General features: G+C 35.9%; 1 protein-coding gene across 1 annotated transcript in view; it reads left to right on the forward strand.

Annotated features, from left to right (window-relative positions):
* Window positions 1-27,879, forward strand: part of ERBB4 (erb-b2 receptor tyrosine kinase 4) — a 931,393-nt gene that overhangs the window by 748,802 nt on the left and 154,712 nt on the right. The window contains exons 18-19 of the mRNA XM_008145201.3: window positions 518-640; window positions 2,376-2,474. Of these exons, the coding sequence (XP_008143423.2) occupies window positions 518-640; window positions 2,376-2,474 (222 nt within the window). The remainder of the gene's footprint in view (window positions 1-517; window positions 641-2,375; window positions 2,475-27,879) is intronic.

Genomic DNA, 27,879 nt, shown 5'->3' on the forward strand with positions numbered 1-27,879 from the left:
TCACTGTCCAGGAGTATTGGCATTGTGCTAACTCTTTTTTCTTTTCCTCTTCTGACATGTTTACTCTGGCTATTAAGTGCCAAGAAGGCACCATTTCGTGTTTTTATGTGCCAAACCATCTTAAATGAGAAAGAAAACTTCACTAGAGTATGCAGGCAACAAGTCTTAGCTGAAAATGCCAAAAAGAAAGGGGCTGAAAAAGTAGAATGAAGAGCCTCTCATTAGTCTCTAAGTTTTTCTAAAAATGGGGGGATGGGAATCTCCTAGCCCAGTATAACTCCAGGTAGACACACATTTGTTACTTGAGCTCACCAAGTCAAAGAGCATGAGAAGAGAAAGGATAGAGTCTGAAGGGATGGTGACATCTATATTACAAAAATATTGTTTTTCAAGAAAAAGTGTGCTTGTGTGTTTTTGTATGTGTGAGAATGGGAACCAGCGAGGGATAGAGAAAGAAAGAGAAGCACTGATTGTTGGATTGGAAGTTGTAACCTGTCTTATTTATTTATTTTTTTAGTTGGTAGAACCCTTAACTCCAAGTGGCACAGCGCCCAATCAAGCTCAACTTCGCATTTTGAAAGAAACTGAACTCAAAAGAGTAAAAGTACTTGGTTCAGGTGCTTTTGGAACCGTCTATAAAGTAAGTAAAAAATTAGTATGTACCATCAGTTATTTTAAGTTTTTCCCATGCGTGTTTTAATTAATAGCCAGGGTTATTGCTCTAATCAACTTAATTCCCTTTTAATATCCAGAGAGGAGAAGCTTTATAGTATGGAGATGTTGATGCACAAATGAATTCATTAGTTTTTATTAATCAAGTTGGGAACAGGTACAAATGTGAGTGAACAGGAAACATTGGTACAAAGCCTAAGTTTAGTTCTTTCTCTCAACACCCCTTGGATCCCCTTTTGATATTATCTCCCCTCTGACAAATTTTATCCTCATCCAAAATATCCAGCTCCCATCCCATTTTCCTTTCCCCTACACAGAGCTCTACAAAATTTTTTTCTATTTAAGACAAAATTTTTAAACAGAACATTTTAACAATTAAAATATAAATTTTTCTTTCTTTCATTTTAATGTTAAAACTGACCTAAGAAGATTCTTTCAATTTCAGGGCTAACAAATAAAAAAAATTAAGATTTTTAAAATATAACCTCATATTTGCTTATGTGTTCATTTGAGACAATCCTATCTAATAATAGACAAATATGCAAATTTACCATAACTCTAACACACCCACAAGCCACGCCCACCATCCAATCAGAGCAAGTATGCAAATTAACCCAAACCAAGATGGCTACAGCCACAGAGAGCAAGGTTTCCTAGGTAACAGAGGAAGCCAAGCTTTCTGCCAGCAGTTTCAGGCCTAAGCCTTTACTCAAGCTACAAGGTTTCAATTATAGAAGGTAAACATGTTAAAGGATGATCAATTTTTCCTCAGCCAGCATTCTGACACCTGATAGTTGAATATTCTTTCAATATAATTTGAGGATGAAAAAAAAAATTCTTGTGTAATACATGCATCCAACTAAGCCTTACCAAAATCATGGTCTTTATTCAAATGAGTTAGTTGTTTATGCAGAAATGCTGTTATTTAGTTTAATGTTGTACTTTACTTAAACTCTGTATACTTTCCCAATATACAGATCCTACTCAGATATTATAATTACATTTCCATAAGAAGAAAGAACTGGCAATGGCCAAACTAAATATTTTATATTACTTTGGAGATAAAAATCCTTGATACACAACACTATTTAATAATATAGACAAATTAATATGTGCTTAATACTCCCTAGTATTTGCCTTTGAAAACTAATTCTTAAATAATCACCTTAGAAAATTAATTTGTAAATCAAACTTCAGGAACATGAGAACATTTTTTTTTTCTTTCTGGTTTCAGAATTAATTAGATAATATTAAAGCTGCAAAGAACCTCCAATATTACTTAGTCCAACCTTCTAAATTACAAATGAGACAATTGAAGTTCAAAAATTGGAACAGCCTTCGCAAAGTCTTGGAAAGTTGATGATATAATTCACATCAAATATATTATTATATCTTGTTTCAATGATTTTTCACTATTTACTGCCTTTTTATGCACACAAATGGAATTTTATAATAGTGTAAACACCCTGAAAGCAGAACACATGCACAATTCATCTTCAGATAATAAAAGCAGACAAATTGTGAGTAACTTGTAACATATAACAGGTGCTTGATAAATATTTGTTGATTACATGAAAGAATATAGAACTTGCAAATTATGTTCAAGAAATTAATAGGTTGAGTGTTAAATCAAATTTTGTTCCTAGATTGAATATTGTATATGTCTCAATAAAGATTTAATGTGAAAATTTTTTCCCTCAAAGGGTATCTGGGTACCGGAAGGAGAAACAGTGAAGATTCCTGTGGCTATTAAGATTCTTAATGAAACAACTGGTCCCAAAGCCAATGTGGAATTCATGGATGTAAGTACAGACATAGGCAATCTCATTTTGGTCTATTCTTAAGATACTGCTTTTAGAATTAAAAAAAAAAAAGACTCCAAAATTGTTATAATCTTATTAAAATTAAAGGCTTGAGCTGGCGTCACAGTCACAAACTTTTCTTAAAAGACCACAGAGAATAAATAGGCGTTTGTGCAATGTGGTCTCTGCGGCAGCTACTCAACTCTGTCTTTTTAGTAAGTATGCAGCCATAGAGAGGAAACACAGAAGTGGATATGACTGTTTTCCAGTAAAACTTGATTTACACAAACAATCTGAAGGACAGACTTGGCCTGCAGGCCAAACCCTGGCCACAAGGGCCATGTGTTTAATATGACAAACTGCATTTGGGAATAGTGATGATGATTTGAAAAATTATTCAGACTGCTGGATATTATTGTTGTTATGACCTGTTTAGTTGAAAACATCAATAGAGAGTAATTAATGTAGTAACTTAGTTTGTATTGAATTTAAATTAGGAATCTAGCTAAATCAGATAATTACCCAATTGAAATTTACTTTTATTTAATTCAAGTTCAGAAGACAAGATCTTAAAGGTAGAAACTGTAACTATAAAAATAAGAGAGTTCTGAATAATAAAAGTACTTTATAAGGTCAATCAGAACTTTAAGATTTCCCCTGGCAAAAATTGTGGATTGAGCTGTTCAGCAAATTTCAGTAGGTAGAAGAGATGAAGCTATACACATAGCATGATGTTATTTGTACCCAGTTTCTGTTATAAAGTGTTTTGTAAATTTTATAGGAGCTCAGTTTGTGACCTTAGAAATTTTATCTGGGTACGATGCTAACTATCTTATGTAGAACTACTTTTAGTTTAAATTATTGTTGGTAGTAACATGGCTGATAATGAGCTAATACAAACCTGCTGCTCTGATCAGTTGGTGCTGTGCCTTATCAATTACTAAATAAGTTAAATATCACCCCAGTTACATATCTATCAGTGTTATCAGTGGAAGTGGAATTCTTGGGGTGCCGTGAGGAAAATAATTTCTAGAGGCCCCAATGGGAGGATAGGGTTTCATAGAAAGATTTATGATCCTATCTAATAAAAGAGTAATATGCAAATTGACTATCATTCCAACACACAAGATGGCTGCCCCCTATGTGGTCAAAGATGGCTGTACCCATGTGGACACAAGATGGCCACCACAAGATGGCCAGCAGGGGAGGGCAGTTGGGAGGGACCAGGCCTGCAAGGGAGGGCAGTTGGGGCGATCAAGCCTGCAGGGGAGGGCAGTTAGGGTGACCAGGCCGGCAGAGGAAGGAAGTTGGGGGCGACTGGGCCTGCAGGGAAGGGCAGTTGGGGGCAAACAGGCTGGCAGGGGAGCAGTTAGGCATTAATCAGGCTGGTAGGGGAATGGTTAGGGGATGATCAGGCTGGCAGGCAGAAGCGGTTAGGGGCAATTAGGAAGGCAGGCAGGCGAGCAGTTGGAAGCCAGCAGTCCTGGATTGTGAGAAGGATGTCCGACTGCCCGTTTAGGCCCAATTCTACCGGGATGGGGCATAAACGGGCAGTTGGACATCTCTCGAGGGGTCCCAGATTGGAGAAGGTGCAGGCTGGGCTGAGGGACACCACCCCCTTGCACGAATTTCGTGCACTAGGCCTCTAGTGTAAAATAAAGGAGGTTCCCCTCCAAAATCCCATCTTGCTATTGAAAAAGCTCAATCGTGTCTTCAGCAGGGCCAGGATTAAGGTCACTATCCAGAATATCTGTTCCAAATTAAAATACAGTCCAGTCTAGTCCGCCTCTGGCTAGCTTAGCTTGTGTTTCCAGCTGCAATCCATTGTGTGCAGGGTCCTCATGGCCATGGGCTGTGCAGCTGCCTCAGGCCACATGGCTATGGAGAGAGAACAGGTGAGCACATGGTGAGTGTGGGTCACAGAGCAAGAGGGCGAGAGGGAAAAGGGAGTAAGAAGACTCTTTTATCTGAGCATTTTTTTCCTTCCAAGGTTTTCCACCTTGTTGTGGCTCCCACCCTCCTAGCCAATGATCTTTTTCTCCAGGCTAGACTGACAGGCAAGCACCTCCCCTTTGTCACTCTGACTTCACTGGAAGTGTCCATCCCTTTGTTCGATCAGATCCCTTCCCCCATTGATCTGCAGGGAATGGATTGGTGGTTCCCTGGGGAGTGTGAAGCTGTAGCTTCCTAGTGAAGCTGCCCAGGTGGTCATGCTTACAATGTCTGGCCTCCCCTTTGCTTTCTTCCTATTATTAACATTAACTAGTTAATTGTGATAATAACACCAAACCTATCTATCAGACTTTGAGTCTAGTAACTGAATAATGTTTCCTTCTGTAGGTCTCTAAAAGTTCTGACCCTCTGCGGCTACATGTCCTGGTTCATGTATTAAAATGTAAAACTGAAGCCTTTCTCAGTGATATCACTAATCAATTTGATCTTGCTACAAATTTGTGAAGAGAATTTTCAAAGAAAGTAGAAATTAGAAAGGAAATGCCAAAGTGTAGAAACAGTGTAGGTTAATACGTAAAACTGATAGAAAAAAGATCTTGCCCAGCCTAGATTGCAGAGGAAGCTGAAATTCACAAGAACACTAATGGTCTCTGCAGGAAGCTTGTACAGCCATTTTTGTCATATTTCCATGGAAACAGACCGGCAAAAAGGGGTTAAGAGGCTACAAAATCATCACCTAAGAAAGACGCTCTAAAACCCTCATCATGATTTTGAATGATTATTTGAGAGCTCCTAACCCCATCCATTTCTTTTTCCCTGATCTGAGGTCTATTCCCATGGAAACATGAGTGAGGTGGCAGCTTTAAGTCTTAGGTTTCTGCTGAATTTGAAATGAAGCTGTGATGGAGTCGTAAAAGGAGTCATTTTCCTAGATGGTTGATGGATGGTGATCTTTTTTTTTTTTTAAGTTTTTTAAAAGTTAAGGAAAATATTTTGACTGTTCCTTGTGGATAAATGCTATAAGATTAACAGATTGATCAATTGCTATTGGCAGAATATCAATAAATAACAAGCGGAAACACTTCTTACTATTTTTATGACATTTAAAAACATATATGTACTACTATGTGTAATACTTTAAACAATAAAAAAATAAAATAAATAAATAATAAAAATAAATAAAAACATTATAAGGCTAACACAATGATTAAAACACAGTTTAGCCCAAGCCAGTTTGGTTCAGTGGATAGAGCGTTAGCCTGCAGACTGAAGGATCCTGGGTTCGATTCCAGTCAAGGGCACATACCTTAGTTGCAGGCTGGAATCCCTGTCTCCGGCCTAGTCGAGGCACGTGGAAGGCAACCAATGGATGTATCTCTCTCACATCAATGTTTCTCTCTCTGTCTTTCCCCCTCCCTTCCACTCTCTCTAAAAATCTTGGGGGAAAATATATCCTCAGATGAGGATTAGTAAAACATAGCTGAACTGGCAAAATTAATGGTAAATTTAGTAGTATTTTAAATAGCCTGGTATAATTTTAAGGCAAACATATGCCTACATCTCATACCTACATTTTTGGCTCATCTGTTATGGGTGTAGATCATTATAAAAACTTGAACAACGTATTAAATCACAATAAAAAGGTTTGTGTAAGCAAAATTATTTTTAATTTGTACCTAAGTATTAAGTTGAAATTTCAAATATTCTCAGGGTTATTAAATTAAAAGTCATATGGTTGGCATATGTCTTAGTCTAGATTCTTCTAGAAGCAGATGCTGAAGGTAAGACAAGGATTTGAGTGAAAGTAGTTTATTTAGGAGGTAACGGACTATCAGTAGCAGACTATGGAAAAGAGACAGGGGAGTCACTAATGCCAGCTGCCATGGTGAGTGACTGGACTTTTTTTTTTTCATTGGAGAGACTCTGGCAGCCAGTATAGGACACATACTTCAGGGTTATCCTACTCAAGGGTTAAGGAAGCTGATGTAAAGACTCCAGCTGCTAGTCATTGGTTGAACGCTCTTGCATGTCCTACCTGCCAAGGGTGGTACAACAGGCTTAGTAGAAAGAGCCATTGGCCAAAGGAAGGCAGGTAGAATTCAGCTAATACAGAACTAGACTAGAGTGTTCCAAGCATATCTTTCAAACTCATATAAGGTCTACTGCAACCATGCTACCTGTCTCTTTCACAAACAAATGCATGTGTGTATTTGTATTATCTGTACATGTGTGCATGTGTTTTATACCATTTTTTATAGAAGGGGAATAAATATTCCAAAAACAATGGAAACTGCACACTCCTATTAAGCATTAGACATCTCCCCCCACCACTCCCCAAACTTTACACTTAGGATCGAGTATTCTAGATTCAGTAACCTCTACTACTAGTTTTTATCAGCTATAACTATGCTTTATTGGTTATTATAATAAACAATACAAATGCAGCAACTTAAGACTGAAACTTCACCACATTTAACATTTCTTTGATATCCAAGGGCAAAGGCGAGGACTTTTACATTTTCTTAGAATATTTACTACAGGAAAAAATAAATAAGAAGCAATTTGTGTTCTATTAAATGCTACATTAAAAGCTAGAGAAGGAGAATTTGGTCACCAGGCTGTTACTCAGCTCACCTGAATATGTCTAATGGATTCATAATGACAGTAATAACGTACTGCTAGTGAATGGCCAGTACATTCTTCATTCCCATAAAGGAAGATCACATTGAGCAACATTTGGAATATTATCTAAAGGTCCACCTTATAAGAAGAATGCTTACATCTATTCCTTTTTATTTCAAATAATACTGTTTCATTGGGGAAATGCTTCATTTTGTTTTGTCTTTTATTTTATGTGGTGTAGAACACATACCTAAAAATGAGGCTATTGAACAGGATTCTTGGAATTGGAGTCCATGGTCCATTTAAATCAAGCAGTTTCTTAAGTTTTCCTAAGTTTCCACCATTATTGTGTGTTTTTTTCCTAATATTTAAATTCATATCACTTGACGTAATTATATTTGCCTAGGAAGGGCATATGTTTTTAATTATTTTAAATTAATTTGTTTTCTTAAAAATTAATATTTGGATAAAAGAAGCTCTATAATTATCCTAAATTCTAGTGCCTTATCAATAATAGTTAAATTTAGCTGAGCCTCCTTGGCTTGTTTCACCACCAAATCAACTACAGAGTTCACAGTCAGGTGCCGCAAGGAAATGCATTTCAAATCACCCAGCCTTATTTTGTAAATGGTGATTTTCTTATTAAAAGAAAAATTATGTCTTTTCCTTACCCTATACAATAGGACATTCTGTTTATATTATGCTACTGTCATGTTGCTGTTTTTTGGAAGAAATTTTCATGTGAATTTTGTTTATATGTTTCTCTTTTATATATCGTCTTTATAACAGTCAATGTCTTGACGGGAATTGTTTCAACACTAATTGATGTCATATTAGTGGGTTGAACAAATATAATTTGTTGCCAGAATTTGTATATTCTCTCAGATTATAGCAGACCTATCACAAAATGATTTGAAAAGATATTTTGTTCTACAACCCTATTTCTGCATTAAATGCATATAGCTTCATGCATTTATCACTAATTCTTAGCTAGACTCCATGTCATAGTAATAGTGGATTCTAAAAAATTCATATAATTTAATCCAATCATATTTTTAGACCTGATAGATTTTTCTCACTTACAGACATGAATATAATTCATCAATTTTAGAGGTAAAAAGAAATGCACAATTCTTTTTTTAAGGCCCATTACTTAAATGCTTGTATGATCATGAAAGTTAGTTAAATCCTTTTTTCCTTAAAAAAAAATAAGGTAAAGTAGTTAAAAGTTTTAGATAGTTACTTTACTCATAAAAATAATATCTTCAGAAGAGAATATATAAACTCCATTAGAGACAGAATTTAAAGTCAAAGCTCTACTAAAATGAAAAGAAAAAGTTCCTAGTGACTAAAGTAAATTATTTCTGTTATAGTTTGTCTCATTGTCCTTTGTACCCAACCTGTTAGTGTATAGAAATTGGCTGGAAATGATATCACAGCTGAAATCACTATTTCAAACACCCACTTCTCTGACCACATTGTCCAGCTCCTCTAGTTATTCCTCTAGGTATTTTCTACGATACTTAGGTGAGGAATGTTTTATCCTCTTAGATATCTCCCAGTCATTGACTCTCTCCTGTTTCTCACTGTCCCTCAGCTGCCACCTATTCTCACATCCCTCCACAGCCAACTTATATTCATGGCCCAGCATTATAATGACATTCTTACAAAAATCTCCAACTCTCTCACTTTTCAGTATTAAACTGGCAGTACGCAATCCAAGAAATATTATTTCTCAGTGCCTTGTTCTATATCTCCTTTCAATCTATACATTTTCCCTAGATCATCTCACAAGATTATCGAATTCCACCTCTAGTGTATTTTATAAAACTAACCTCATCTCTGTCCTTGATATGGCCATATTGATATCTCAGGGGCATCTCAAGTATAACATGTTCAGAATGCACCCCTTCATCTTCTCTTCTAGATCTCTCCTGCATTCAGTTTTACCTATTTATATAATGTGTGTGTCCATCCACACTGTTTGTCTCTTTTAGAAATTTAGGATTTATTCTTGAATGTGACGACCTCTCAAACTTTCAATATCCACTTCCAATTCAAAAGCAAAAACTTTGATTCTGTGCCAAAAACACATTGGGAGGGCAGCTTCTTTTTATATATATATATATTCCATTGGCACCACCTTAATCAAAGCCACCAGTGTCTTCAGTTTGAATTATGAGAATAGCTTCCAATTGTCAATACTAAGCATGAATAAAACCTCTTAGTGTCTTTATGAAGTAAAATAAAATACTAGATCTTTGGCTCCTAAAGCTCCTACTTACTTTCCACGTCTTCTTTCTCTTCACTGACTTTCTTACCACGCCTCTTCCAAGCCAACCAAGCCAAGCAATGATTTTGCCTGGAGTGTCCTTCCCCCAATGCCACATAATGAACTCTTAGCTATCCTTATTTTCTCAGCCTAACTATACTTCCTCAAAGATCCCTTTGCTGACCACTTTAATCTAAATTGTATCCTACTAACAGCGCTCAGAAATTTTCCTTAGTGCATCTATCATGATAGGTTATGATATGTTTATGTGTCCTAGTTTTTATGGTAGAGTCCCACTCTCCACCACTAGATTACAGGATCCCTAATAACAGGGATTGTCTCTTAACTCCACCACTACAACAATGATGTATGTATATTCACTGCACTGTGGTGTAGGGATAAATAGCAAACATACTCTCCACCATACTTTAATGTGCCTTTGCAAATATAATTTCACCACTGGGTAATCATCTATTATAACTAGCAAATAGTTGGTATTGCTAAAAATGATAATACAAAAGTGACTACTTCACATGAATGTCTCAAACTTTTTCTTATAATAGTTTCCTCAAAATGATCAAATGTATTTCACATTTGAACCTCACACCAATGCTATGTTAGTAATAGGTTTGTGTCTACAATTTGCAAAGCATAGACTGTCCAGAACTAAACAAATTGACAGAGTCTGGTTGCATCAAAATATTTGCAAATAGAAACTCTGTGAGCATTGCCTCCATGCTATCATCATCCTTAAGTTATAGTACAAGGATGTTCTGACATGGACATGGACAGAAATTCACCTAAGATTGCTGGAGATCTTCATGTTTAGTTTAAGCCCACATTTAGAAAAATGAGTCAGTAATCGTGGATCACACGTGGAGTGATTTCCATCTAGATTAAGATACTATTTCAGCAAGGATGAATCCGGGTACTGTTTTGTTTGCACTCAATTCTCCCTCCCTTTATTAAGCTGAAAAAGCTGATCTGTGCAATATGCTATGGTGGATTTGGACAAAAACTGCAACTTGATGAAGCAAAATCAGAATGAGAAGACATCTATCTATTGTGTCCTTGATCATGTTTACCACGAATTACCTATAAATAGCAGCGGTTTTTAACTATATTTTCTAGAACCTAATATGTAAAATCGAGATCAAAATTACAGATTAGAAAGTGACAAAAGAAATTATTATAATTATTATTATTTTTGCATCTGGACTGAGCAAAAGCTAAGTCTGAAGATGGGTATTAATATGTCTCTTTTGTGAGGAGAACAAATAGCATTTAAATCATTTTTCTCATTCCAAAGCCAGTAAAGGAAGACAGAACCTGGATTTCAACAGAAATCTCTCCAGCTCCGAAGTCTATTGGTTCCTCATACATTACTCTGTCTTCTCCAAAAATCACAGTATCTAAGTGAGAGACAGTTGTCACAGGGATAAAACAAGTAGCAGTTCCTTTATACTTTTATTTTTTCTGAGTTTTTTCTTCTGAGTTTCTGAGGTGACCTGTCGTATTCATTGAATTCAAGGTTGCCTCAAGAGGTATTCTTGCTCTTTAAAGCCCTGTTGATGACCTCATCATTTTCTTCTTATTTATTATTGCTTCATATGACATTTTATGTCACTCATTCTTGCCCTCAGACTAGGAAATCAAACTGACTACGTCTGACTTCCTACCAGACAAAATTCCAGACAAATCCTCTGATTTATACAAACAAAAAGAATTCTAATGCATTGTATTGTATAAACATGTTAAGCTCATAATTACCAGTTTGCATAATGGGATTACCATATCCATACTTCTTTTAGCCTGTTAAGACAATAAGTTGTAATATGCATGCTATACAAACAGCTCAATTGTTGGTTTGTTTGTTTTTCCACAAAAATATCAAGACAGTCTTTGGAACAGTTGTAACTGCTGCTGTAGCTCCTAAGAAGCCCTGTTTTTGTTGCTCAGAGCTTAAACTTTACCCTTAGCTTGGCACAGTGTGATTAGACATAAGAATGAGCACCTCTGAGGTAGTCAATTTATGGGACCAGTTTGTCACAGAAAATAGGCAATCAGCAAGGGCTCTTTATCTCAAAACTAAAAAGCTTAGGGTTTTCTACAGTGATACTTGATACTGCAATTTTATCTAGGGTTTTGATCCACTTACAAATTTAATCTAACCTCTAAATGCACCATTATCTCTTAGAAAATAATTAGGAGCTGTAAGCAGAAGTCTGCATACAGGGGTTTCCTTGGGAGTCCCTAAGCTCATTGAAGCTAGGGGGTGGATGGCTGCTGTTCAGTGATATTGGACCAGCAGCTAATAATAGCAGGAAATGCTGCTTAGCTAGGTGAGAAAGTTAACTTGGGGAAAATGAAAATGAAACATTTGGGATTTGGGGTCAGAAATAAATTTCCCTTTTTCATTTGTTTCCTGGTAAGAAAATAGCCAAGGGAGCCAGTTATTATTATTATATTTTGATAATTTATAATTAAGATCCAAGGCCCACTTGATGTCAGTCATAGTCACTGTAATTTCCTTGTTTCTCCACAATGAAATTTTAGTGAATCAGGATTATATTTTGTATAATGCCTATAAACAATACACCTATTAATTAAAAATTAATTAAAAATTGTCAGCTCTAGCAAGCATGTGGCGAATGAACCATAGGAAATGTGAGCTTTTTGGGAGGATTCCAAGCACAATAGCTGTGATTATAAACCAGAATATCTTTTTTTTCTTTTTAAAGCAATGAGTTAAGTTCACTTAAAATTAAAAATAAATTAATTTCAAGATCTGGAACAATAATTCACTTAAGGAAAATGTTACTATACTCTCATTAAAGGAAAGCATTTCATTCTTTTGCAGAGATATTTTAAAATACAAATTGACTAGTTTTTCACCTTATGTTGGTTTTGAAAGAGTGACTTTCATCCTAGATTACTCCTTTTCCTCTAATATTTTATAAATATATTATATAAGTGCTAAGAACAACGCCTAAAACCTGTGTGTTGTTTTTTGCATCTCCAACAAGGTCGTCAGTGTCTTTGCTTAATAGCTACTTTACACATTGTAGCTCCCACAATTTCCATATCCTGAATAGTAAGTGTTCAGTACATATTTATTTTTAGTTTGGAAGGATGGGTAAGATATATTTGCTTTATTTATTTTTCATTAGACTTTTATGGAGTGCTTACTATGTGCAAAGACCCATGCTATCTATGTATTGTAAAGATGGAGTATGCATAGGCTTAACTTTAATGAAATTTGTCTAGTATCATATTAAATTGATAACAAAAGAGAATATTTCATCAGGTTGGTACAGAGAAAGTAAGATCGGAGATTAGTAGAAGAGAATAGTATCATTAATGTTGGCTTTAGAGATATTTTAAACTCTTCAGCAGTGCAGGAATGCCAACATTTTTTGGCCTTCCAATTTATTTGGATGCATTTATCTAAAATGCATGCATTTATGAAATAAACAGAAACTTGTTTTAGTTTATTTGTTTATCCTGATTTTATTTTTGCCATATATATGTGTGTATATATACACATACACTGTATGGATTTTCTAACCATCTTATGTGTGTGTGATTTTCATTGGTTTATTTTTTGAAAACCACTTTAAGTAAGGAGAGGATAAATGAATATGCAAATATTTTCATGCAACTCATTTAACACTAATATCCTCATATGATATTAAAGTTCAATACAGTTCTAAGATATAGGTGCTGATTTCTTAATTTAAATGCTGAAACTTACTGTTTCTAACATGTTTATTTTAAAATTTTAATACATATTCTATTTTACTTAAAAGGAAAAACTAGTTGATTTCCATTTAAATGTAATTATTACTTATTAAAATTTTCTGGCCATAAATGCTCACCCAAAGGAGTGACATATTATTGGGTTGTAGGTATGAACATATTTTGAAAAGGTAAAGAACAACCTTTTATACACTGTAAACACAAAATTCTCAAATACTGTTTGTGGCAGTATTTTTTGTTTATCTTTTAATTGTTGAGAGCTATGAATAATATAAACTGGTTCATTAAGATAAATCAACTTTTCTGCTTGGAAATCTAATTGTCATTGAAAGTAGCTGCCTAGCCCTAGCTGGTTTAGCTTGGTGGATAGAGTATCAACCTATGGACTGAAGGGTCCTGGGTGTGATTCCAGTCAAGGACACGTACCTTGGTTGCTAGTTTCCCAGACCTGGTTGGGGTGCATGAAGCAGCCAATCAATCGATGTGTATATCTCACATCCATGTTTCTCTCTGTCTCTCCCCCTTCCTTCTACTCTCCAAAGATCAATGGAAAAATATCCTTGGGTGACGATTAACAAAACAAAACAAAACAAAACAAAACAAAAACAAAAAAAAAACAAAACAAAAAAAGGAGAAAGAAAGTAGCTGCCTATAGAAAAAAATAGTGCCATTTCATAAGACTTTTGTTTTTCCTCAGCTGGGTTATATTGTCTTATAGTATCTACATATCTCTTTAGTAATCTTTTTTTGTGTGCAAATGTAGATGCAAAATCTATACTTCAATACTTCATATACATTTGTAGCTGTTAAAGAAATAACATTCCTATTTACAATGGAGATTAAGATATTTAAAAATAGTTTATATATAATTATGCTAAGTTTTCTAACTGAAAATAAATTAAAGCCCTTCCCTAATAAGGCATAAAGTCTCTCCACTGCTCCTGAAGTAAACAGAACTGTCAAATCCTATCTAATAAAAGAGTAATATGCAAATTAACCATCACTCCCCTACACCAACAAACCACTCCCACCAGCCAATCAGGAGCAAGTATGCAAATTAACTACAACCAAGATTTCTGTGGCCATGGAGCGAGCAGGAGGCTTGGGCTTCCCTGGCAATGGAGGAAGCCAAGCTTTCCGCACACCCTGGCAGGCCCAGGCCTCCACTCAAGGCTACAAAGTTTCCATTATAGAAGATAAATAAATCCCAACAAAAATGGCAGCAGCCATGGAGCTGGAGAGAGCAGGAGGCTTGAGTTGCCCCCGGCAATGGAGGAAGCCAAGCTTTCCACACACTCTGGTAGGCCCAGGCCTCCACTCAAGGCTACAAAGTTTTAATTATAGAAGATAAATAAATCCCAACAAAAATGACGGCAGCCAGAGAGCAAGCAGGAGACTTGGCTCCGCTCCAGGCTACAAAGTTTCAATTATAGAAGATAAATAAATCCAGATACCAGGGCCTCTGCTTGGGTCACCAGGGGGCATGGCTGGCCTGCAAACCACCACAGGCCCCTCGCCCAGACCTCCCCATGCCCCAAGGGAACCCCCACCCTGATCCAGGACACACTTCAGGGTAAACCAGCTGGCCCCCACCCGTGCACAAGGCCTCTATCCTATCTAATAAAAGAGTAATATATAAATTGACTCTCACTCCAACACACAAGATGGCTGCCCCTATGTGGTCAAAGATCCTGCCCCCATGTGGATACAAGATGGCCTCCACAAGATGGCCAGCAGGAGAGGGCAGTTGGGAGGGACCAGGCCTGCAAGCGAGGGCAGTTGTGGGCAATCAGACCAGCAGGGGAGGGCAGTTGGGGGGGACCAGTCCTGCCAGAGAGGGCATTTGGGGGCAATCAAGCCTGCAAGGGAGGGCAGTTAGGGGTGACCAGGCCGGCAGAGGAGGGAAGTTGGGGGTGACCAGGCCTGCAGGGTAGGGCAGTTGGGGGGGACCCAGGCCTGCAGGGGAGAGCAGTTATGGGGGACCAGGCCTGCAGGGGATGGCAGTTAGAGGCAAACAGGCTGGCAGGGGAGCAGTTAGGAATCAATCAGACTGGCAGGGGAGTGGTTAGGGGGTGATCAGGCTGGCAGGCAGAAGCAGTTAGGGGCAATCAGAAAGGCAGGCAGGAGAGCAGTTGGGAGCCAGCAGTCCTGGATTGTGAGAGGGATGTCTGACTGCCCGTTTAGGGTTACATAATTTAGACTCTTGGTTTAGAAGATCTTTATCTAAATTCTAGTTCTACTTCCTATAAGGTAGAAACTTAATAGGCAACTCAGATATATCTTTTAGTTTGTAAAGCAAACTAATGAAAGATGATCAAGTGTTGTTGAATATGTTAAAATTATTTTTCCATATATAAAGTATGATATAAATATGAAATAGTGTTGTTGTTTTTTATGGGAAAGTAGCATCCATTCATTTCCAATCTTTTGAGTGGTATTCTCTTCAGATGGCACACTTTAGAACTGAGAATAAGCTGGGAATTACTAAATCAATCCCAATGACACTTAGCTCTCTTAAAAGGAAATCAATTCTAGGTCATGTTCCATGACTTAGGTTGACTTCAGGAAGTTAGAAATACAACAGGGCATATGTTATAGTGAGATGGGCAGTGGCTGAGAATGCTTATATTTCCCTAATGTGGTCCAGCAGATTTTGCTGTTAATTCTGAAAGGAACCCCATCTCCAGGTATTTTTTCCAAAGTCTTTTTTCCCTAGGAAGAACAATATGTCATTTCCTAGTCTGAATGAAGGTGATGTAAATTTAATATGTATCTCATCACAAGGCCCATGCCATTGCCCATTTGAATCAATAAATTATTTTCTCCCTTTTAGATTTAGGCTCTGACTACTTTGAACTTCTTAAAACAATATCAAAAAGCAAAAAAGAAACAATTTGTTTAAAATCTGTTAACTGTGATCATGTGTGTTGACCAAGTTTTCTCCCATTTAAAATGGTAATAAAGCATCAAAGATGAGTCGGCTTTAAAGTATACTTTAGCACAGAGACCTGAATTATTAATGCCAACTTTTCACAATAAGAAAATGAAAGCCTATGCTTAAGAACTTCCTATTACTTAAGAATTTTCTCTGCATGTCTCCTTTTTCCCATTAGCAATTCAAATAGATACAGTGATGTTTCGGTTTCTAAAGGGTAATGTAGATGCCAGATTGTTATTATGTGGATAGTAAATGGAGGTTTTAAGGAATCTCTGTTAATAATACAAGATATTATTTTCAACGCCTTAAATGAAATGTATTCCGAACAGGCCCACTATTAGTTCAAGGTTAACAGTCCAGCCAATCAAGACTTGATGAAAGACAGTTCTGATATGCAAGTCAACCACGCAGTCTGCTTAAGAATATGTGCTTTCCGGCTAAGCCATTGTTGAAGCACGATCCTGTGTTATCTCACTGTCCTTTTGGTGAGGAGATATCACTCTACAAGGTCTCTTTGTGCTAGGAGTTTGATAAGGCTGAATGGGAACACTGGCATCCACCTCAACGCGTTGACTTACAAATCAGCATTAGAGCATAAAATATTCAGGGACAAGGGGCCTTGGAGGATTACACAGTGATATTTATCATTTGGATTTCTCATTCTCAAAAGTGCTTAAATTTGGGAACATGTCAGTGTTGGATAGGGAATAGTGGCTTAATTCCAAGGTGAAATAATTGTAAGTAAGAATAAAATTAGCCTCACCATTTAAAAAGTCATATGAAACAAAAGAATAGGTAGAAGCTCAAATAAGATTTAGAAAGAGACCATGACCCGCAGAAGCATATAAGTTGACTCTTCAAATCATGTTTCTTTCTCTCGGGGTGTTGATTACTATATAACACTTTCCTGAGAATCATAATATATCTCCATTTTATCCCTGATGACTGGCATTTTCAATTTGCCATTGCAACATCTGTTGACCTATGTGTTGGACTATGAGACTCAGCCCGTAGTTTGTCACGGAGAAAACATAAAATGTTATAAACTAACGGATAGTTTGAGAGAGTGGAAAGAGTTTCTCTATAAATGCGGGGCTTTATGATCAGAAAAGTAAATTAAATACACCCACTTGAACAATGATAATGATCTGGTGGAACACAGAAATACTGCTGTGGCTCAGGAATGATCTGGACGTTGAAAATGAAAGGCTTCGAGTAGCCACAGATAATTCTCTCATCTCAGCTTCTAGGAAGCTTGTGTAAAGTGCCCCACTAGCTCCGAGTTTAGAGAGGAGGATGCCATATGTACCCTCTAATTTCCTCCATATAATAATCTAGGAAAAAAATTCTCATCAGCCTCTCTTAGGAGCATACTTATTCCTAGATCCAATGAGAGGGAGGTTTAAGTGGTTAATATATGTACTTAGACTGCCCAAGAAACTATTCTAAGTTATTGTTGTTTCAACAATGACAGCATATTAGGAAAATTGCCAGGGCCTTTGTGTATCTAACCTTCTTTAATCTCACAACAATCTGGAAAATACATTTCTACTATGAAGAAACTGAAATTCTGAGAGGAGTGGATAATTGGCCCAAATATTCACTAGTAAGTGAGGAGACTGTATTCAAATTCATGACTTGGATCAAAAAATGTCTCCTTAAGCCAGGTTATCATGTCACACTGTTGAATACCTTTTGTGAGAAATAATAAATTTGGACCTGATAATATATTATATGTGTTACCATAAAATATTTGGATAGTGGGAATATCATTCAGCCTTGGAGGAACCTAAAAAAAAAAAAAAAAAACATAGTAGTAACACCAACTGGGTGGAAAAGAATGTCCAAATTCTCTTTTTACTAGTAGATGATGTATTTTTCTATTTATATAAGTGTGAACTTTCCCTGGGCTAGGAGCTTTTTTTAAATAAATGAAAAAAAATAGGTAAAATAAACGTAGAGGTTACACAAGGAAAATAAATTAGATATTTAAGTGGTAAAAATATTTTAGACTAAGATGAAGAATAGATTTCCCAGATGTTTGCCCAGACTTTACTTCTGAAATTTAGATCTGAACATGTAACTGCTTACTCGTTAAAACAACATGGAGGATTCATAGGCCCTCATTTCCACGTGCCCCAAACTGACCTATTCTTCACTCCTAGACCTGGCTTTTCTTGTTCCTGTGCCTCCTGCCCTAGTGAATGAGAACACCATACGCCATGAGCCAAGCACCTCCAGCTTTCTTGTATTTCTCATTCCAACACCAAATTGTAAAGAAACTTCCAGTGTGAACTCTCCCTGATCTTCATGGTTCCAGGCTTGATCTTTTCTAGTCCAAGCTTTGCAAGCTTGCCACAAAGGTCCTTGAAGCAAAATGCCAATGATTTAACTGCAGAGTATTTGTTTAGAATTTTTGTATGAGGCAGCTTAGAAACATTAATCCTAGTGTCAGAGACAGGGGTGGGGACAAGGGGGGTTGGAAGTGGTGGCAGGAGAGGAACATTGAGAGATGGCATGACCCAGAACTCTCTAATCTTTCTCAGCAGTTGGTATTCATAACGTAAAGGCTCACAGAGAGTGTACCAGCTGCTCTAATGCCTTATACCTACAATTGGGAGAGGCTGCCAAGAGCCATCAGGGCACCTAGCTAATGTTTCCTCCGATTCCCCACAGGCATCCAACTGCTACTTTAGTTGAATTATCCTTTCCCATGTTTTCACAACATTCTGATTACGATCTAATATTAATGAAATACAAGATCTTCTCATCAGACAATACCATTATAAGAACACATAAATTTTCTATTATTTGGATAAATTCCATTTCATGCTAAAAAGTTGGACTCTGAATTGTAAAATCCATTGATGAAGTTCATTTAGCAACTGATCATTTTAAGTGATAGTTTTATATGACTCAAAAGTTCAAAAAATAAAAATTTAAATGATGATTTGCAAAGTTATGACCATTTTGATGCTTTAATTCTTAATTAAGTACAGCTCTAATGAAAATGAATATGTAAAAGATACATTTAAATTGTGAATTTATTCTAAAATGTTGTATAATACAGTCAATTTGCCTTGAAAATGAGAATTTAAATGAGAATTTAACCATACTCTATAATTATTTTACTTTGAAATCATTTTACTATATTACAAAAATTATTTAACCCTTAAAATTTACTTGATACAGGAATGAGTAGCTGAGTTGCAATGAAGGAAAACATTACTCATCAAATAGTTGTATGTATGGTGATTGAAAAAGAAAATTAACATATTCCGTACAAATAAATCATTTATTTTACTATATTCTGACTATAAATGAATAAGTATTCAAAAATGTTTTCTCTAGTTACTGCATGTATAGGAGAAAGGGCTTTCAAGAGGTGATAGCTTAGAGACAAACAAATATCAGAAGAACAAGAATGCAAAACTAGAAGTAGAGAAAGTTATTCACAGTTAGGCAAGATACTCCAGGGGCTCCAGGGGCTAGAACAGAGAAGAGAAGATGGAAATTGATTAAGAGTTTCTACACATTACATATTGGCACCATATGAAACTTTGAGACAAGTCAGAGTTAATATAAATATTTCTATTTTTTTTTCTTAGAAGGAAAAAAAAATTAGATCCAAGCCACCAGTATAAATTACCAGAAAATATTTATCTTTCTTTTAGTATATTTTTATTGATTTCAGAGAGGAAAGGAGAGGGAGAGAGAGATAGAAACATCAATGATGAGAAAGAAGCATTGATCAGCTGCCTCCGGCCCACCCCACACTGGGGATAGAGCCCACAACCCTGGGCACGTGCCCTGACCGGGAATCAAACCCTGACCTCCTGGTTCATAGATCGATGCCCAACCACTGAGCTATGCTGGCTGGACCGGAAAATATTTATCTTATTTTGAAACCCCTGTTCTGTTGACTTGTCTATTCCTATTTCATAAAATGAAATAAAACACCATTTGTTTTACTTTCTCTTTATTGAGATATTTGAAACAGTAAGCATACTGTCTTTTCCCTTCTCTGATAAAATTTGTAATTGATGCATTAATATCTCTTTCTTTCCCAAGCGGTATCTTATTTAATATTGAATTAAATATGTAGTTTAATTTTAGGGAAGTTGAATCTGTACAATATTAAAATTTTTCTTTAGGTGTATTTTATAATTTTCTTAAATGATGATTGTATTTTTCTTACTGAGATTACTCTTAGGTATTATGTACTTTTAGGTCTCATTATAATATTATTTCTCATTTATATTTTTAATTGGATATTGTTGACACAAAAGAACATTTCTGATTTTGCATATTTATATTATATCAAAGTCTGGAGCCTTTAGAGAAATAAATGTTAAACAATAGTAGTATTTTCCTACTATTGCAAATCCTTCTAGTAACTATGTTTTTATCTTGTTTTTATGTCCCCTACAGTTTTGTTATTTTCCTTATTCTTAATGTTTTAGGTTTGTATTTTCCATTCCTTATTAAGGCTTCCAACTTTATTATTGTGATATCTTAACTATAGTTTACGTTTTTTTTCTATCTTCATTTAAATTAATTTTCCATTTCTACAAATTTGGTGACTTTTTTCTTTCTAATATGCCTTTGTTTGTTTCTCTACTTATTTTAGACTTATAGGCTTTCCAGTAATCTTATCTTTTACAATTTACCATGGTTTTACTGAATAATCTTTAGCAGTCATCAAGTCTCTCAGTGCAGATTCTCCAAGTGGTTCCATTAATTGTCTTTTCTAGGCACACCATTGCCTACAACGTTTAGGCAGGTTTTGTTTTTACCTGGTTTTATGAAAAGTTCCACCAGAAAATATATTATGCTTTTTCAATACCTACTTTATTTGAATTATTCTTATTCTCAGACAAATTTATGATAAACTAGATTTCCTCAGGCTATAACCTAAACTACTTTCTAGGTACATATAAAGAAAAGGAAATCCTCCTCAAAAAACAGTAAGAGAAACTGCAAATTGTTTGGCAATAAATTATTCTTAAACTGGGTAAGTTTAAGCAGATAGATGACTGCCACATTTGTTATAATCTTTTAGTATTTCAGTCTTGGATTGTATTGTTTTTGCTTCCACTCACTTCATGAAGCTTGAGATTATGCGAGAGTGAAATCCCTAAGTAATTTGCCCATTAGAAAGTAACAAAACCCTTTACCTACATTATCATTATTTTTATATTTTACATGGTTTTAGCTATTTCTATAAATACAATAGATTTCTTATGTAAGGTTTCATGTCTGTTTTGGTCATGACTTTAGTTCCTGGCATAACGGAGGAGACTGTAATAAAGATAAATAAACAAAATTTCTTAGCTCCATTGGTAGACATTCTATATATGATACACTAGTAGCTATTTCTAAAATGTCTACAAATTTTTGCTAAAACTATTGTTTAGTTCACTTTTAAATGATTTGTTTCAGGTTGTATTCCCCAGAAAAGATAGAATTTAATATGCAAAACGTTCTTTGGAAGTGCCCTTGGGCTCAATAGCTAGGGAGCTGGGATGGGGGAAGTAGGATTGGACACATAAATCAGGCTTGACAACAGTCTCACCTGATCCCATTGGTAGCTCTGAGCTAAAATGAGCCACCTAAGTTGTCCAGTAGCTCTTAGGTGTGGGTCACCCTGGGAAGGAGTATAGACTTGTATGAAGTGGTTTTATGCAGGGTATGTCTGTCGAAGGCAGTTGGCCAGTGGCAGTCTCAGATGCTGTGTAAACCAGTCCTTTCTTGAAGGGGGATCAGGACAGTGGCCCTCTTGCACCACCACATATTAACAAATAAATCTATTTGTGGGCAACATAAACTTTGCAAACAGGGGGTCAGGTACTGGATTATCTCTGTATGACATAAGACACAAATCTGACTTAACATGACCATCAAACTCTACGAGTATATGTGATGGGGGATTTTAATGTGCTTGGAAGAACGCAAGATGAAATGCTATAAAGTATTATATTTTGTGCTTCAGTGAACAGAAAGTTTAATAAGTTTTTCAATGTTAGGGAGAAGCAGAAAGGCTAAGATTTGAGTTCATTTGGATTTGGTTTGGCTAGGCTTAGGGACGGTGAACACGCTGCACTATCCTTAGGTAAGATAGATTTGTCTTGTATTTCATAAAAACGGTTCTACCTCTGAGAAATCAAACTCTTAGACGTGCAGCTTTTGACCACAATGACCTTTTCTAGCATTTATCTTGCTCCCACACTTCATTAAATATTTGCTTGGCCCTACTCAGAGCCCCTAAGCGTCCTCTCTCATTTAAGTCTGTTAGCTGCCAAAGCCTGCCTTGTATTCACGGCCCATCATCCATCACTTCAACTTCTTCACCTACTTTCTTACCCCCACTCCCCCACTCTACGGTCTGTTACAGCTCTGATTTCTACCACCACCATTCTTGACTTTCTGTTAAAATCGCCTTGCCAGCTTCCATCCAGGCTCCACACAAGGGGGATTCTCCCCTCTTCTAGTGTCAACATGGAGAAAGCCCTCGTTATTGTGCCAAAACCCTTTTTTCCACTCTTAGGATCCCTGCATTTCTTCTGGCCCTGGAACTGCTCTGAACCTCCTCCTGGGCTTCTCCCAGTGAGGTTCCCTTTCTCATCATCTACTTTGACCTCTTTGAATCCTTTATCAGTTTCAGAAGCCTTCAGTCATCCTCATCTCTCACTTCCAGTCTCCATGCATCCTTTACAGCAGCAATTCACTGGGTGCTTGCAACATGTCAGGCATTATGCTTCAGGTTACAAAGAACTCACATCCTACAGAACCTCAACAAGGTCGGTATTATAATGCCCATCTTCAAAGTGAGCCAATGGTGCCTTAGGCAATTTGGCTGAGTGGATAGAGCATCGGCCCATGGACTGAAGGTTCTTGGGTTCAATTCCAGCCAAGGTCATATACCCCAGTTGCAGGCTCGACCCCTGGCCCCCATCGGGGGACGTGCAGAAGGTAATCAATCAATGTGTCTCTCTGACATCCAAGTTTCACTCTCTCTTTCTCCTTCCCTTCTACTCTCTCTAGAAATCAATGGAAAAATATCCTCAGGTGAGGATTAACAAAAAAGAAAAAAAAAAGTTGGGCAGTGGTGATTCAGTTATCAGTGGTCGGCAAACTGTGGCTCGCGAGCCACATGCGGCTTACGAACCAAGGTTTGCCGCTCTGTTGACTAATGAGTTTGCCAACCAATGAGTTAAATCATCAACTCAGCTGAAGTTACACAGCTTATGAATTTCCAGCAGAATTCACACTATGGTCTAAAGTATTTGATTCTTACTTCTAGGAGTTTTCAACTCATCAAAAAATAAGTGACAAGCACTGTATTTGGTGACTTTTAAATTGTTTGGAATGCATCATTAAAGGAAACTGAGGGACAAAGGCAAAGAACAATTTCTTATTTCCAGGAGACATTTTTAGAACCTACAAAAAGAAAATACTGTTAATTAGTATAATTGACAAAAAATAACCTCTGTGGCCCTTCTGTATTCTTTCTGCTCACCAATTGCAGTGCTTGTATTGATTAACGTGTCATATCTACAGAAATATTTTTCTAAATTTCATTCCTCTTTCTTTTTTTATTTAAAAGATATAAAATACAATAATACAAGTATTTATTTATTACAGGTAATCACTATATCCTCATTTTTAAATGTATACATTGTTTAATATAGTTTATTTTGAATTTGTTTTAGAAAATATAACTCTTAAAATATAAAAACATAATTTACCCAGGGAAGATAATTCATTGTACTCAACTTCCAAAATCTTGAAAACATAAATAGTTTATAAATAGTTCCCAAAGAATATTTCAATTAATGTTTATTACTTTTTATGTTTTTAGCTCGTTTTTACTCACCAATGCTTATTCTGAAATTTTAAAAAAAGATCAAAATTCATTTTTCTCAACTCTTCCACCACCCACTAGTATTATTTGAAAATATTTGTAACATCATAATCACTAAATAACAAATTTTAAATCTGTGTTGAGACTAAAAACATGAAAATTATAACAATAAACTGTTCATTAATATCAAGTGATATGCAATTCATTCTTGTTTTTAGAATAAGGCTGGATATATATTAAATGTAAGTAAATCTTTATGTTTATTGATCAAATTAATTCTATTGTTTATGTTTTTATCTAAAAAGTACACTATTCCATTATAAACTCTTAGTGCAGAAACAGAATATATGTAGATATTTATTTTCAAAGCTATCTAATATCATGTTACAACTACTAAATGAAGTATTCATCACATTTTCAAAAGAAATACATTACAGGTGCAAAAATGCCTTAATGTTAAAGAGCGCCATACCTCTACTGATAACTCAAATATTCTCAAGTTCATTGCTTCTTTAATCACACTTAACATTTAATTGCATAGTTTTCACTTAAAAATCACTGAAATTGGTTTAGAAGAACCTTCAAATGCTTGCTTTCTCTATACTATGATTTTAAAAATCGAAATAAATTTTAGGTTATGATGTTCCAGTACATGTTTTAACACATCCGTGAATATTAACTTATATAAATTACAATTAAAATGCCTAAAAAGTGAAGAATTTATTTCTTATGAGTGGATTTTGCATACCGTTAGAAGATTTGATGAATAATTACTCTGAATATATGAATTCTTTTACTTTTAATCTAAGTAAATTATGTGTTATCATAAATAATACTTTTCTGGTTCCTTTGATGAAACAAAATGAAGCAAAATATCTTGAGAGTTGAAGTGCCACAGAAACATTTCCTAATAGTCCGAAATTTTCATAATCATAAATACTAACTTTACAATTTTTATTTTTAACTCTCAAAATGATCTTATACTAGCATTTAGGCTTCTAGAACCATTCCATCTCAGTTCAGTTTGTTTCACTTTTATTTTTTTTACTTTATTTCTATTGTTTATACTAGTGGTCGGCAAACTCATTAGTCAACAGAGCCAAATACCAACAGTACAACGATTGAAATTTCTTTTGAGAGCCAAATTTTTTAAACTTAAACTTCTTCTAACGCCACTTCTTCAAATTAGACTCGCCCAGGCCATGGTATTTTGTGGAAGAACCACACTCAAGGGGCCAAAGAGCCGCATGTGGCTCGCGAGCCGCAGTTTGCCGACCACGGGTTTATACTATTTCAGATGTCCCCATCCTCCTCCTCTTCCCCCATCCCTCTTCCCCCACCCTTGCACCCGCTTCCGTTTGGACATCATCACACTGTTGTTGTCATGGCCATCATCAGAACCTTAACATTATGTGGTATTTACTCAGAGAATTCAGAAATTCTGGAAGGTATAATACTGTAAAATATGCACAGTAAAAAAAAGATTAATGGGATAGCTTCAGAGTTTGGTTTATCCTCACTTGTAGGGATAGAACAATAACAGCAACAATGAATAGAGACCACAGACAAAAGTCTCTGTACTGCATTGGAATAGCTGTCTCTGAATATATGTATGAAGAACCAAGACATTATTCGATGTTACACGGGCTTGAATACTGTAACTTCTTTAGCCTTTTTCAGAATTGTTTAGCAGAGTGGTCAAGGAATAATGTGTATGCCCATATTAAGCGGAGGATATGTGTGAACAAGGCAATGGGTCTGACTGACCAGCACATACATGAAATTTGATGGAGGGGGTAAATGCACCCATTAGTCTTAAGAAAGCTCAACCATTTGTAAGAATGATGGGAAGAAAGATTCTGAGAAGCAAAATTTTACTTATATTACATGCACATCATTTCCCTCTGCAGGGAAGAAGGATTCAAAGAGGGCATCTCTGTCCAGAAAGAACAGGAAAAAGTTTTATCTTGACTTGTAGTGTCATCACCCACAAGAGAAATTTCTCAAAAGTATCTGTTCTATATTGAAGGATTTTTAAAAAGGAGTCAAAGTAGGTAACCCCAGACATAGCACAAGGCCCTTTAAAAATGTATCTGCCTTTAGCAAGCTAGACATACATTTCAGATTCTTCAGAATATACTGTCTGTGCCGGGATCCCATTACCTCATTCATGGACAGCACCTCCCAAACAACCTCTTGGCATACAGACCCTTTTCCTATGATTTACACCAGACCAGTGCTGCCAAATTAGGTGAGTTTTTTGGTCAAGAACATTCCGTTGATCCCCAGTTTGCTTAGAATAAAATTCAAATATCAGCCTATTATTTACAGTCCTCCAAGCACCAGTCTCAACCTATCTTCCCTTACTGTGCTCTGTCATATAGTGGGTGCTGCATATACGTTAGTTGATCTATTCATATTCCCCAAGCATGTGACACTTTTCCAATTTCTTAATTTTAGGAGAAAAGAAAACTAATTATATTGGATAATTGTAATGTAGAATCCCTGTCCTAGATCCTTCATATGTATTTTGTGAAATTGTTATTTCACGGGACGGGCATTATTGATCCTCTGCTGTACACAAGGAACCTGAGGGTTTGACAGTGAGAATGACTTGCTTCTTATGACATTGCTGGTAAAAGACAGAGCAGACTCCGGAGAGAACTGGTGTGAATTAGTGTCCATATCTCTTTCTCCTCATCACACCACCCACCCTTGTCAGTTATTCTTTTGTAAAATGTTCTTTCCACATCCTAGTATCTGCACTCCGATTTTTCTGCTCAGCAAAGTCCTCCTTCTCCCCCACCCCCAGTATTCAATTATCCTTTTATTCAGTTAGACGGTAGTCTCTATCTTTGTTGAATTATTATGGAAAACAGGCATCATAAATATTTGTCACAACCATTATTAATATTTATAATCTACTTTTAGTACATTTTAAAGACTTCTACTAGAATATTAGCTATATAAGAGTAAATATATGTATTTTTAATTCTTGGGCTCTCAGGAAATATATAGAGCAATCTTCCAGTCAATACTGAGCTTGAATGAATGAAAAAAAAATGACTAGGTATTCCTTATAAATACTCCTTAACTCTATACAGTTATTAATAAAGTAATATATCACACAAAAACCACTATAGTGCCCTGCAGTATGTTTGAGATTGCTGGTGATGAATATAATTATGATGAATAAACCATTCCTAGGTTACTTAAATCTAAGATACCATTTCATTTCTAAAATATTAGTTAAGCTCTAGCTGGCTTTGCTTCATTATGGGCTCCTCCCCGGCCTGGGCCCTAGTCAGGGCGTGTGCAGGAGGCAACCAATCAATGTGTTTCTTTCACATTGATGTTTCTCTCTGTCTTTCCCTCTCTCTTCCACTCTCTAAAATCAATGGAAAATATCCTCAGGTAGGATTAAAAATATACATATAAATAAATAAATAAAAATATTAGTTATTTTTTAATGGCTCATTTCAAATGCCAGATCAGGATTCAATGTCTTCTCGCAGAGAATTTTTTTATGAGGTACTCTTTGTTTCACTGTCACTTTCTAACCCCCTCATGTATGTGTCTAACCACAAATCCACACACCCTTTGACTCATATCTGCCTGAAATAAAGATTTTAGCAGTAGGGGTCTTTGTCACATCATATAATTTTTGTTAAGGGTTTGTCATAACTTATTTGGCTTGTGTGGGTGGTAATCATATTTACTACTCCTATATTAAAAACATAAAAGCATAAGTAACATTAATGTAGATTTTCACTAGTTATTGCCTCTAACAGCATGCCCTTGACATCAGGGTAGGTGTAGAATATTAAAATAACATTGGCATGAATATTTAATATAAGAACTTGCATATGAATCATGGTTTCAAATTTAATATATCTGATGGTAATAATTAAATTCATTATAAAAAGTAGAGGAGATAAGAATAAAATAAATGATAAGACAAATTATTTCTTTATATGAATTATCCCATGTGAGCATG

The sequence above is a fragment of the Eptesicus fuscus genome, chromosome 11, assembly GCF_027574615.1.
Source record: "Eptesicus fuscus isolate TK198812 chromosome 11, DD_ASM_mEF_20220401, whole genome shotgun sequence".
Taxonomy (NCBI): Eukaryota; Metazoa; Chordata; class Mammalia; order Chiroptera; family Vespertilionidae; genus Eptesicus; species Eptesicus fuscus.